The following is a 14,981-nucleotide window of genomic DNA, read 5'->3' as shown; positions in this document are numbered from 1 at the left end:
TTCTCACTTAACTAAAACTAAATAGTTTATTTTAGTTGCCGTGCAATATTACATTTTTATTTAAGTTCGTTTTATTACTTTTGTTGCATTTTTGCATCTATTTTTAAGTTGTTTTTGTTTATTTTATATATGTCCAAAATTAATATATTTTATTTATTGTTATATATATTTTTTCTTTTCATTTTAATTTAATTTTAGTAATTTTGTCATTTACATAAGTTTTGTTTATTTTTATATATGTCCATATAATTAATAATAGTTATAATAATTATATATATATATATATACACATATATATATATATATACATATATATTTGTATATAAAACAAAAAGTATATATATATATATATATATATATATATATATATATATATATATATATAAATATATATATATATATATATATATATATATATATATATATACATATATAATTATTATAACTATTAATTATATGGACATATATAAAAATAAACAAAACTTATGTAAATGACAAAATTACTAAAATTAAATTAAAAAAAAAAAAAAAAAAAAAAAAAAAATATATATATATATATATATATATATATATATATATATATATATATATATATATATATATATATATATACTTGTTTGTTTTATATATATATATTCTATATTTCAGTTAATGTTTATTTATTTGAAGTTGCAGTGCATTTTTTTAAGTTTTAGTTTTAACAACTATAATAAACCTGGATACAACATGAGCGGATTGTAATATAATATTCATTCATGTATTATATATTCACGTATCATTTAACTGCAACAGTCCCAATCGATTTAGTTCAATAGCTCAGGAGCAATTTTTAGTCCACGAATCCATCACGTGGAGGCTGTTACATTTTATTATTATTCATTTTGGTGAAAGTTTTGCCTCCATCCACTGTTCACATCCAACCCTGTAACTGAGCACGTACTTTACAAAGAAGCAGAGAGCGGTCTCCGATAGAAGAATGAATGGGAGACAACGGCTCGATGTAAAGGCGCTTCAGCAGCGAGACTCCCGTGTGGAGTGTGTACTAGAGCTGTAATCGAGCGGGGGAAAACTTCTGTTCTATTTTAAGAGCAAATGCTGCAATGTCTGGGTGTTCCCGAAACTGCAGTCAGTGCCAGACGGAGAGAAACGAGAGTCTATTCCAATCCGTGACGCCCCGAGCCGAGCGGGACATAAATATACCAGTGTCGCCGTCCAGATCAGCTGTTTCAAAATGGAAATTTCAAGAGGAGGAGATATATATATATATATATGCGTTCGACGTCCGGTGGCCGTGAAGGAGGGAGCACGTACTCTTAATCGCAGAGAATCCCTCAGTGCCGGTGAACTGGGTTAGCAGATCTAGGTCAAAACATGAGGGAGAGACGCTGAAACTTCTGCTCATGTTTGTTTCATGGGCTACGCGCGAATCAGGGCCAGGTTTTTGTTTCTCAGGGAAGGCAAAAATGAAGTTCGATGAAATGCGCTCGCCCTCAGGCCGTGCAGGACGTAGATGAGCTGGATGTAAACGTAGCATTGCATCTCTTTGCGCAGCAGCGAATGGGTGCCGTCAGAATGAGGCAAAACATCAGGATCATTCACACCACTCCGGTCCATCAGTTAACGTCTAGTAAAGCCAAAAGCTCTGTGTTTGCGAGAAACAATTCCATCGAGCCTATTTATGACTCATAATAACTAGATTTCACTTCCTCTGGCGAAAAGTCCATTTCCTGTTCTCTCTCACATCGACCCGCGTATTTATTTACAGCCGTTTTGACTTGGCTTGATCTGTTCATATCTCTCTCCTGATTCAGATGAGACGAGCTTTGAGGATTATTATGTCGTTTTTTTAACTCTCATTCCGGCGGCACCCATTCACCGCAGAGTGTCCGTTGGAGCGAACGGCCTGAGAGTGACTAACTCTGTCATTTTTAGGTTGAACTGTTCCTTTAAAGCAGGTGCTAAATGTACGAACGCTACAGAAAAAGCAAGCTCTGAGGTTGTTTTGAAATATCCCCGTTATCAAGAGCACATTCCTGACTATGGAGGTGTTAGTGCCTCCCTGCCGATGCCTGGTAACACCACATTCCTACATCTACGGGAGACATTAAACTAATCCACTAAACCGCTTTTTACTGCAAACCCGATAAAGGCCCCGATACACTGTGACTCAATCATTTGCAACGTTTGCAGATGTTTCGGCCCACAACGCTGATGTCAGTAACCCGGTGTTTTATTTCCCGCTCAGATAAAGATGTTGTCCGAGCGTAAGCAGGAACTGGAGCGGCGCATGAACGGCATGCTGGAGGAGAACGAGCAGCTTCGGCACACCGTGGACGAGCTCAGAGAACGAACGCTGCTGCTCGAGAAACAGTGTCACGAGAAGGACCTGCAGGTGAGTAACAAACATCTTACTCACTTGGGCTTTGGTCTTGTTTTTCGGTACAAGTCTGGTTAGCAAAAAACACGGGAGGCGTGTGGTACGGTATATGTATCGAAAACAGGGGAAGGGAAAAGATTTCTGCTTCAAACGTAAAGGGGGAAAAAAAATCGTCTGTCTAAAAAAAAAAAAAAAAAAAAGCCTTAATATATTTTGCTTGTCCAAATGTACACTGCTTTATATTGTTAACATATTTTTACTGCAATATTTTTACCCAAACAGCCCAAAAACAGTAATAACACATTTTAGATATAAAAAAAATCCCTTTTTTTTTTTAAATATATTGACAGAAATATATATTTTCTGTAAGGTTTACTTATATTACCCACATATATTGGGTGTGTGTGTGTGGCATAAAAGATGAAAATTAAATAGCCTATACATAAAGTATAATCAATCAATTAAATGCTTGGCGTGCAATATTATATTAATATATTACATTTTACATATATATTACATTTAAGTTCATTTTATTAATTTTGTTGCATTTTTGTTTATTTTTAGTTGATTTTGTTTATTTTGTATGTCCAAAATTAATATATTTTATTGTTATATATTTTTTCTTTTCATTTTAATTTAATTTTAGTAATTTTGTCATTTATATAGGCTTTGTTTATTTTATATATGTCCATATAATTAAGTTATAATAATTACTTTAAAATAATTCACTATAGAAGTTTTTGTTGTTTTGTTATGATACCTTATAAAAAAAAAAAAAAAAAAAAAAAAAAAAAATATATATATATATATATATATATATATATATATATATATATATATATATATATATATGTGTCAGCTTTTAACAATTTTTTAACAATTTTCAGAAATCATGCTTTTTAATTCTGCATTACAATTAATTTCAATTAAACTGTAGTTGTGATGTGATATATTTATATGTGTGTGTGTGTGTGTGTGTGTGTGTACAGAACAACATTGACTTAAATAAATATATCCCTAACTGAATACATCCTATTTAAGAAGTATTAAGACTTTCGAGCGTTATGATCTTCAAGACAATTAAACGCATTATCCTCAAACTCTCCTTCCCGTAATTCATTCACATGTCCTTATACGTTACAAAAAGCTGCTATTAAAAGCAGCCGAACAGTGTGTGTCTGTAACTGTTGAATGAAATCAAATGAAAGCAGATGAAAGCTTCAGTCTCAAACCGAGCGAGAATAACAAGCCAAAAAAGTGATTCTTGCTTTACGTGTAATCCAGTGTTATTAGAGAAACAGTGCTTTGATTGTTTGGTATTCCTATTTTACCGGATGGCCTTCAGTTCTCAGGTTTTTCCCCATCAGTCCGCAGAACAAACTTAAAGCACACTTAGAAAGTCATTTATTTACGATTACCACACAATAAAAAAATATTACTGAAGTCAAGGGTGCAACCTTGATTGACAGATGTGCAACAGAGTAGGAAATTGGGAAAGTACATCGCAATTAAAATGAAAAGTCTAAACAAAAAAGATTACATTCACATTTAAATCAGCGCACGTTGCACCGGATTACTTTTTTTTACCAGCGCTGAGAAAAACAACCAATCACGCACGTTTCCGTTGAGCTTAGTAACGCTATTACGAATCCTCTCACCGGATATCACAGCAAAACGAGATTCGTTTAGTTTTATAGACGGTGAGCGCCGATGAATCACGTCGTTACAAGCTCTGCTTTATTTCTATTATCATGCACTTGCGGTTGTGGAACGAATGAATCATAGGTGACAAAAACGCCCGAGAATAGAGTTTATTTACACAATGGCGGGAGTAACCGCGCGCGCGCTTCCTTCAACGTGACGCCGCGTTCGGGAGCGAGCTAACTGAACTAAACCGAACCGAGCCAGTCCTGTCTTCGCAGCCAGCGCGCTCCCTCAGGTGTGTTTTGTGACCCTCAGCTGCGGCAGAGCCAGCTGGAGCTGCAGGAAGTGCGCGCGTCTCACCGGCAGCTGAGCGCGCGTCTCGAGGAGCTGGCGGAGGAGCGCAGTCTGCAGGGCTTCAGCCCGAACCCGCGCAGCCTGCTCTGTGAGATCGAGCAGAGCATGGAGCAGGAGGAGCTGGAGCAGGAGAGGGAGCAGGTACGTCTGCGCAGCCGTTGTGTTGAGGAGCTGGGAAAGCTTGAGGAAGATCCAAGGGGTTGACATGCGTGCGAGGGGTGAACATTTTTTTTTTCCTTATTTGCTCAGCGACTCCCAAACAATGGACGCCCGGATAGAAACCATCACAGAAATTCTAATGGTCTAACCTTTTTTAGTTACCAAAATAGTTTTGGCCACTTTTTCAATAAGACTGAATGTCCCATCAATAGAATCCATCACATAGCGGTGGACACCATTATACCTTCCTTTAAAACCAATACAGTTCCCATTATAACCATTAAATCTGTTCCATTTTCTGTTGTGTTTTGGGCAGCGTTCTACTGTTTTTTCCAGAAGGCATAGATTCGCTCTGCGATTCATTTTCCCCTCCTTTGTGTGACACGATTGGTCGATTTCATTTAAAGCATTTGAGCCGCGAAAGGGACAACTAGTGGTAAAGAATGAACTCGCATTTTCATTCAGACCAATGCAAAAAGACCAACTGTACGCTAATGCTAACGAAACTGCTCGGGACTCGTTTCAATGATTCGGAGTCGACTCTTTGTTTTAAGAGACGATAGCTTTATACACGGCGCACTTTCAGATGAAAAACTCTGCAGGATGTGGCACTCATTTTCAAAAATTGGGATTTGAGGTCAATGACATTTCTTTAAATATTTGTTTTCGTTCTTTTTTTAGCAAAGATTTATTGACTTTGTGGATTGATTGAACATTTGAGCAATATTGCTTTCCTTACGCTGAAGGAAATATCCAATTTCGTAAAAAAAACCTGCAAATATCAGGAAATGTTACATTTGTTACTGAACTGATAAAACGTTTTATATTCACTGAGTGCATATACTGTTCTATACCGAAGATGCATTTTTAATTATGCAATAATATGAATGTATAAATATGCATTACTCAAAACAATAGTTCGCCCCAAAAATGCAAGTTCTGTCATCGCTAGTTCAAAACCTGCATGAGTTTCTTTGCACAAAGGAAGACATATTGAAGAAAGTCTGTAAGCAGGCTGTTTTGGGTCACCATTGACTTCCACAGTAGGAAAAAAAAATACTATGGAAGTCAATAGTCACAAACTTTCTTTAAAATATCTTCCTCGATGGTGACAGAATTTACATTTTTGGGTGAACCGGGCCAAAACCCCCCCACTCAGGTTTAGCTAAATGCATTTAATATAAACTGGAATTATACTATATTGTTATTTAAGTACAGCTAACGCATTACATTTGAGTTTGCGCTTACGGGTCTGACCAACGCTCTTCTCTTTCCTCCAGCTCCGGCTGCAGCTGTGGGAAGCTTACTGCCAGGTGCGCTCCATCTGCTCCCAGCTGAGAGGAAATGACATCACAGACTCCGCCTTATCCACCGATTCGTCCATGGACGAGTCTTCAGAGACGCTGTCGGCTAAAGACGTGCCCACCGGCAGCTTGCACGCCAGTCTCCTGGAGCTGCGCAGACTCACGCAAAACCTGCTGGACGGCAACGAATCTACGGTAAGCGAACGAATCTGCGAGCATTGCCGTCGTTATCGCCGTCATTGCCGTTTTTTGCTCGCGCTCAGGGCTCGCGGCGCAGTGACGAGGAGGTCCTGGAGGAGCAGGTGCGCAAACTGAGCGAGGAGCTGCGAGAGCTTAGGGAGCTGTACGAACAGGAGCAGGAAAAGACGCGCAGCGGTCAGGAGGAGGCGCTACAGCTGCATAATCAGGTGCCGGCGCATACATTAACGTTAAAAAAAAACACCCGATTTCATTCACGCACTCATCCGTCCCGTGGTTCTGCTCTGGATCCTGTAGGCGGCGCTGCTCTCGGTGGAAGTGTCTTCCTCAAGAGAGGAAAACGAGCGCTTGAGAGCGATGGCAGAAGTGCGCGAGCCCAACGAACAGTTACAGAGCGCCATACGAGACAGAGATGAAGCCATTGCCAAGTACGACACACACACGTACAGCATTTATAAAGAACAGTTCACTTAAAAAATTTTATTTATAGAAAATTTACTCACCATTTAAGATGCGAATGAGTTAATTTGCATGCAGTGAATGGGTGCCGTCAGATTTTCAGCAAATTTTCAGCAATATTTCATTTTTAACAAAACCTATAAATGTGTATCAAGTACACTAAATCTGAAGCAGATTTGTAAAGGTACATTTTGCATGCAGTGAATGGGTGCCGTCAGATTCGAACTGAATTTTCAGCAAAAACCTATAATGGTGTATCAAGTACACTACTGAACTAGAACTTTATTGTAAAAAAAAACAACAACTCTAAAAGCATTATGTATATTGTCTTTAAAAATATTATATATAAACAAGATGCAAATGAGTTAGCTTCTGAAGCAGATTTGGGTAAATTTTGCATGCAGTGAATGGGTGCCGTCAGATTTTCCGTCAAATAAAATTTTTTAACAAAACCTATAATGGTGTATCAAGTACACTAAATCTGAAGCAGATTTGTAAAGGTAAATTTTGCATGCAGAGAATGGGTGCCGTCAGATTCGAACTGAATTTTCAGCAAAATTAATTTTTTTTTTACAAAACCTATAATGGTGTATCAAGTACACTACTGAACTAGAACTTTATTGTAAAAAAACAACTCTAAAAGCATTATGTATATTGTCTTTTAAAATATATATATATATATATATATATATATAAATATTATATGCTCACCAATCAATCCTATGAACCGAATGGGTCTTCGCTTATATTTCCTTTTAATATTTTATGTTAGCGATTTAAACAAACGCCCGACACTAAACATTTAGCGTGCTTATGAAGGAAATAATATATTTTAAAACAATATACTTACAGTAAGCGCAAATAAAACTGAATGCAATGTTTTTGAATGCGTAATAATAATATAATAAATGCATAATAACTCAAATTAAAAATATTATGTAATTTGATAATAAATGCATGTTTTTTGCATCCATTTAAGTAGGACTTGATATGTAATTTGATCAATACTTTGCCTTTAAAAAATGATTAAAGAGTACTGGGGTTGACGAGCATTTATGGCAAAGTAAAATATAATTGAATATAATTTCTAAAAAATCTTGTTGCATTTTAGTACATTTAAAATATATATGAACTTTAAACACAATACTGAATAACGCTACAATTAAAATTATAATCAAGTATTTGGTCTATAAATAAGTGTACTTCTTTAAAACAATTAAATATAAACACTATTTAAATACGTAGTCATCAACGTCGGCCTTTTATATCATTAATTTGATATTATCTGTAATTGCAGCTAACTATTTTAATTACAAGCTCACATTCGGTACAATCAAGCGCTTGTCTGTCACTCATTTACCGGCGAGCAAGATCATATCATGCCAATAAACTAAAAGCATGAACCGTTCGAGAGAAAGAGAGAGCCTTTTAGTTGCCTTGAGGTTTCCGCCTCAGACGCCGTAACTCTTTTGCTCCGTCTTTACAGGAAGAAAGCCGTGGAGATGGAGCTGGCGAAGTGTAAGATAGACATCATGTCTTTGAACAGTCAGCTGTTGGATGCGATACAGCAGAAGCTGAACCTGTCTCAGCAGTTAGAAGCCTGGCAGGTGGGTTTCTCTCACACGCTCTCACCTCAGATCGGAAAAAGATCCGCGCATATCATGTGCCTGGCTTTCTGCAAGGATCAAAAAGGAAATAAAAATGAATGCAAAGCCTTGGCAATCCAGAGACATTTCATGCTGGCTTATTGTTATTACCCGAAATTGCAAACATTATAAAAACTGACTTCTACTTCAGCTAAATGAAAAAAAAATAGACATATGAAAACCGAAATACCCCAGAAATTATTGACAGAAATGAAATTCGAATATAGACAAAAACGGCAATTGCTTATTAATGATATTAAAATAATGAGGCCAAGCAATTAACAGTAAAATAGAATTTTTTTTAATTTTAGTTAGACATTAACTGAAACAAATATCGATATTATATGAAACGATATGAAACAAATAGATATTAAATGAAAACAAAAAGACGGGAAAAAAGACAGAATAAGAAAATGTAAAATTAAAATAAAACCACAACATATATATATATATATATATATATATATATATATATATATATTTTTTTATTTATATATATATATATATATATATATATATATATATATATATATATATATATATATATATATATATATATATATATTTTTTTTATATATATATATATATATATATATATATATATATATATATATATATATAATTATATATAATTATATATAATATATAATAATCGTACTGTAAACAAAGGAAATCATATATTTTAAAACAACACAAATTAATTGAATTTATTAATTAATTGCATGATAACCGCACATAAAAAATATGCATTGTAATTTAATATTAAATGCAGTTAGTGGAGATTTATGTAGTTTGATAAATACTTTCGAATGCCTTTAAAATATTGACGAGCATTTATGATAAAGAATATAGTTTAATATACGTTCTAAACAATCTTGTATGACACATATTTGTAATTACACATTAAGTTGCAGTTTAGTAAATGTAAAATACATGTGAACTTCAAACGCAATACCGAATGACACTTTATATATTAGTTAGAATAGACAAAAAGAAATTAAAAATTCATAAACGATGACAAAAGCTAAATGTCAACTATGTAAAATTAAAAATAAATAAATTAAATAATATATAATAATTGTAATATAAACATAACACATCACTGACTACTAAACTAGATTTTTACTATATATGTATAACAAGTAACTTCATAGGGTTAACTTATAACTTTCATAAGGTCAAAATACATTTGTACATACAGTAAAGAATATACTCCATTTTCCCCCGAAATATGATAATTTTTTCAGTTAATATAACTTAAAACCATCTTCTAAAGATGAATTTATGCTTTTTAAGAGCAAGAGTCAAAAGCAATCAATCGTGGTTTGGTTGCAACAATATATCGAGAATCATTTTAAAAAAAAGTCTTTAATCTGCATATGCTTTGAGATCAGTCACGTCACAAATTATATTAAAAAAACATGCGTGTCAGAAACAAATGCAAAGGTAAAAGATGAATAAAACTAACCCTCGACCCTTCAGCCTTTTTATGATGATAGCAGCGGTCAGCCTCTGTCTCTGTCTGCTTCTCTCTCCTTCTGCCTTTTCTGTTTAAAGTCAACATGAAGTCAACACTGACCTGAATTACTTTAAGACACAGTTCATTGATACACGCTATTTTCATAAAAAGAAAAAAAAAAAAAAACTAATTAAAACCTACTGAAATTAATACTCTTTTTGAGATGAATGATCATGTTAATTACTACTCCAAAAAAAAAAAAAAAAAAAAAAAAAAAAAAAATATATATATATATATATATATATATATATATATATAAAAATATTATTATTATTAAAAAAAAAAAAATTAAGTAGTAATTAACATGATTATGAAATATAAATGATTATATATATATATATATATATATATATATATATATATATATATATAAAATTACTAAAAATGTAAATGTAATGTTAATTAAAAGGTTAATGTAAATTTAAAGACAAATAAATCCACAAATAAATGTAATTTAGTGTAACAGTTGTTCATTTAAAATAATAAACTACTACTTTCTTTAATGATCTTTGCCAATATCCTTCGGACTGGTTTTACCCATTTGTATTATTTAAAATATAATAAAATGTAGCACGATCAAAGTCTTCCTTCACATATTTTAATAGGTGCAGGTCAGAATAAACTTTAATTTTTAAATAAATATCTCTGTTCCTCTCAATGGCGATTATTATTTCATTTTCATTAAATAAATTTCATTAAGTTATTTTGGTAACACTTTATTGTAGCGTCTCTTAACTAGACGCTTATTAGCATGCATATTACTAGAATATTAGCCATTTATTAACAGTAATTAAGCACGTATTAATGCCTTCTTCTACACATAATAAACATAATAACTAACTATTAATAAGCAACAATTTAGGAATGTATTGAGGCAGAAGTGTTCCCTATTGTAAAGCGTTACCGTTATTTGAAATATTAGACACTTTACATGGATTTCATAGGATTTCTGTGTAAGTGTTGTGTTTGACTCACTTTACATGTCCTGATAATAATTGTCTCACGACGTTAAAAATGGACTTTTGTGCTTGACCGCATTTCTAAAATACTATAAATGTCGGTTAACATTCATATCGTAAAGACTAAAGCAATAATCACGTCGGATCGAAAGTCGGATGCCCGATGGATAAAATGATTTTTTTATGTAAACTGGGTTATGTTTGCAGTTTCATGTTGACTTTTTTGAGTGTATGAACGAACGCGTGTCGTCTCTTCCTCTGAGTTCTGTCTTTAATCTCGCCCATGTCCTGTGAGTGTGTGTGTGTGTGTGTGCGTGTGTGTGTGTGTTTAACTCTCAGCTTCCCTTCTCTCTCCCGCCTGCAGTTTGCCTCCTCAGGGCTGTTCACTGTGTGGCTCTTGTGGTTTCTGATCTAGTGGCCTTTCTCAGCTTCCATACAGACCCCTTCTCCCCTATGGTAACTCCCTCCTGCCTTAGAGGTGAGCTCGGCTTCACCGCCGACCCCGTATCCGTGTTCACGAGGTCACGAGGTCACCGTTCATGTCATCGTGATGTGGTTCTTCACTTGTTCTTCAAGCCATTTTCACACTACAACAAACATCAAAACCATTAGAACATTTACGATGTCTCCTCATCAATGGTTTTGTGAAAAAAAAAAATAAATAAAAAACTAAATGAATATATATATATATATATATATATATATATATATATATATATAGTATTTTTAATATTTTGAATTAGGTTTTAATTTTAGTTTAAGCTTTAATACTTTTAATGCGCTTTTATCTGTTTTTTCATTTTTATTTAAGCTTATTTTTTTCCTGTTTTTATTTAGTTAATATAATAAGAAAAATATAAACTTTTTAAAAAATTACTAAAGCATATTTCGGTAATTATAGATATTGCGTAATCCCTAATATTTTGGTTTAGTTTTTTTATTCCATATATATATTTTATTTAATTTTTAGTAATAATTTAGGGTCTTCTCGTACATGTGATTTTTTTGTTGTTACTTTATTATTATTATTATTATTATATATTTTTGTAGCATTTATTAATAACTTTGTGCATTTTTTTATTTCAATTTTTAATTAATGTTAGTGCTTCAAATAAAAAAAAAAATAAAAAAATTGAGATGCTTAGGTAAAAAATGCTCATGAAATATTCGTATTTTATTTGACGATCAAATATCATTTTTTGGTTACGTTTTTGGAAGGGACTGAGTCCCGGTTCAGACCAAACAATGTAAAAGAAGTGTGAAAACGGGACTGGCCCTGATGTCCGTTTCTCTCTCTCAGGATGATATGCACAGAGTTATCGATCAACAGCTGATGGATAAACACCAGGACGAGTGGAAGGATCCTCCGTACTCCTTCAACGGGTCACGAGGAGGAGCTCCGTCCAGACGAGCGCACCGCCTCTCGGACGGAGACAAGCGCCTCTTTTCATTCTTCAAGAAGAACTGAGACTATCTGAAGACATGGAGGAAGAGACGTGAGAGAAGGGTACAACAAACGACAAAGAAAGTCTAAATCACCGCATCGGTGGTCCTCAACCGGCTGTGCTCATCAAAAACCAAAATGATTTATTGCAAAGTAGCGCAACATCTTTCAAATCAAACACTGAAATGCACGAATTAATCAGATCAAAATTGGATTGATGTATTTGAATTGCACATAAAGCCTCCATCCTTTTAACAAACTTAACGTGCTGCATATATATCAAACATAAATTAAACAGATAAGATTTCTGCAACCGGGTTTATACATTTATTATTAGTAAATCAAATTTGGTTTAATATTTTAACTAATTAAATATAACTTGTTCCAATATTTTTTGAACCTAAACTAATTTTTAAATAAATGCATCCTAAAAAATATAATATTAAGTAAAATCACATACATGCTATGCTGCTTTAGGGAAGAAATATTTTTTTACATTTAGTTTATTCGCTTGCTTTAATCAGTATAATCCAAATCCAAAATTATGAACCTGCTGTGATCATTTATGCATCGCATTAAGTGTATTACTTCTTTAAAACGGTGCAATCCGGAAAGATGGAAATTATATGCAATTTAAGCAAAAATATGAAATTTAAACTGAAATATTTTGCTAATGCAATATTAAGGTAGCTACAAGGCATTATGCACTGTATGATTTCACGATGCATTATAATACTCATCTATTGTTTTTACACCTTAATGCATTACAAAAGCAACGCACGAACCTTCAAATTTTATAATGCATTTTAATTTTGGTTGCAATTTTACAGTTAGGTTGAGTTTCTGAAAACATACAGTAGACTTTGAATACCTTAATAAAGGCTACCTAGGTTTTATGTTGTCTGCGGCCAACGGGTTGAGAACCACCGCACCGGTAAAGCGAGTTCTCTGATGGCTTTGAGCCGTTTTGCACTTTATCTGTACCCACAATCGTCCCTCAGAAAGCTTTAGGAGCAGAACGCAAAGGGTCTGTTCAACAGGGTTCCCAGAATTCTCCAGTCCTATCAGAGGTCCGTTTCCCCCGCGAGTGCCTCGGAAAGCTTCTCCTCACCTCACTGCCAGAGATTCACGGAGGCACAAATCACGGCATTCGCTAGAGACTCAACTCAGGACCAACTGGACTTCAGGCGGTTTCAGGACAAAGCTTCAGCGTCGCCGTCGAGCTTCAGGCCCGTCTTCTGGGCCGGTTTTGGGGATGAAATACGAGAATATCGCAGCGTAACGCGAATGTCATGAATCGGTCCGTTTGGGCCTGAATTATAGATCTGAACGCTGCCACTTTAAAACCAGAAACAGCTAGTCGCTCTGCTCTTGGGTTCATTCACAAAGGCATTTTATAGATAAAAAAACTAATGAATAAATCAAATAATGAATGTAATTAACAGATATTATATAAAATGAACTTTCAGCAGCTGCTTAGATTAAAAAAAAAAAAAATGCATAAAAGCGCGCAACATATACAAATGACAACGCAACAGGAAATTAGCAGCATAAATGCGTCGTGGCTGTTTTATCAAACATACCTGCTTGTTTTTTAGCACATTTCTGGAGAAAACGTCCTTGACGGTGAACGCCAGGCAGTCAATGAACCGAAGAGCAGAGCTGTAACTTATAGAGCGCATCGAAAAAAAAAGGTTTACACGCGTACGAACAGTAGAAATCAGAGACAGGCGACACTCACCGTTAGAAAATCTCAGTCCTCAGAGACGCACTGAAACCGCGGCTGTGTTCAGAATAAAATCAGCTGCTTTCTAAAGGACGACTATCGCCACGCTGCATGCAGAACGTACTGCTGCATTCGACTTCTTTTTTCGACCAGTTCGTTTGTCACACTGTAAAGGGAAGGTCAAGTCAAGTGCATTGCATTGTGGGATACAGTATTCGGTCCAGTGAGTAGTGTATAGCTGTAATGCACATTCTGGCTACTGTAGTAGCTGTACAAAAAAAGACACTGCAGGCGTAGTATGAATACACTCAGAAAAAAAGGTAAAAAATTGTCACAGTGAGAGGAAAAACACCTTTATTTACCCTTAAAAGGTAAATGTTAGTACCTCAGATCCTTTAACTTTTAGTTCTGTAGTAGGCTAGCATGTTATTTTGAACACAGCCCAGGTCATTTCTAGTGTGTACTTCCTCCAGCCTACGAGAGCGATTGTGTCCTGATCGTGAGCTGTGTTTTCTGTCCTGTGTTCGGGGTGTGCGCGTGAGTGTGTGTGTGCGCGTGTGTGTGTGTGTGTGTGTGTGTGTGTGTGTGTGTGTGTGTGTGTGTGCGTGTGAGTATGTGTGTGCGTGTGAGTATGTGTGTGTGTGTGAGTGTGTGTGTGTGTGTGTGTGTGTGTGTGTGTGTGTGTGCGCGTGTGTGTTTGCGGGGGTTCAGTCAGCGAAAGTCGGGCAGATTTTGAGCAAAGCTATGCAGCCGTCTTCTTTCTCGCAGAGTTTTTGGTTTGGAAAAACCCAAAGAGCGATTCGTTTTTTTTTTGTTTTGTTTTTTATATATATATATATATATATATATATATATATATATATATATATACACATACAAAGACAGGTTTGAAATGAAAAAAAAAAAAAGGAATCGATATATTTGTAAATGTATAACTTTTGAATGATGAATCAACTTTTTTAGAACGATCTCCATGTCGCGCGCTCGTCTGTCGTGTAGTCTGGTTCGTAAGCGTCTCTGGAGTCTGATCACAAATGAATGTAAACCATGTGAAAACTCTCAATCCAGACCCGGTACATCACGATTCATCTGATCCATGTGAACAAGACTGATCTGGTCCGCAGGAGAGGTACTACAGGAGCAAAACTTAACCAAGTTATATGCATGCTATCGACAAATTATTGCCATTTAA

The 14,981-nt window shown here is 34.8% G+C and overlaps 1 protein-coding gene across 5 annotated transcripts in view; it reads left to right on the top strand.

Annotated features, from left to right (window-relative positions):
* Nucleotides 1-14,659, top strand: part of bicdl1 (BICD family like cargo adaptor 1) — a 30,974-nt gene extending 16,315 nt beyond the window's left edge. For 2 of the 5 annotated variants that reach the window (XM_043247860.1, XM_043247859.1), the window contains 7 exons: nt 2,246-2,392; nt 4,337-4,516; nt 5,815-6,033; nt 6,102-6,245; nt 6,334-6,464; nt 7,982-8,102; nt 11,920-14,659. In XM_043247860.1, the coding sequence (XP_043103795.1) occupies nt 2,246-2,392; nt 4,337-4,516; nt 5,815-6,033; nt 6,102-6,245; nt 6,334-6,464; nt 7,982-8,102; nt 11,920-12,087 (1,110 nt within the window). In that variant the 3' untranslated portion in view covers nt 12,088-14,659. Of the gene's footprint in view, nt 1-2,245; nt 2,393-4,336; nt 4,517-5,814; nt 6,034-6,101; nt 6,246-6,333; nt 6,465-7,981; nt 8,103-10,983; nt 11,098-11,919 lie in introns of all 5 variants that reach the window. The other 3 variants (XM_043247862.1, XM_043247861.1, XR_006251678.1) reach the window with 2 other exon arrangements.
* Nucleotides 14,660-14,981: the final 322 nt, after the last annotated feature.

Source organism: Puntigrus tetrazona, chromosome 8, assembly GCF_018831695.1.
Source record: "Puntigrus tetrazona isolate hp1 chromosome 8, ASM1883169v1, whole genome shotgun sequence".
NCBI lineage: Eukaryota > Metazoa > Chordata > Actinopteri > Cypriniformes > Cyprinidae > Puntigrus > Puntigrus tetrazona.
This window is presented reverse-complemented; position numbering and strand designations above follow the sequence as displayed.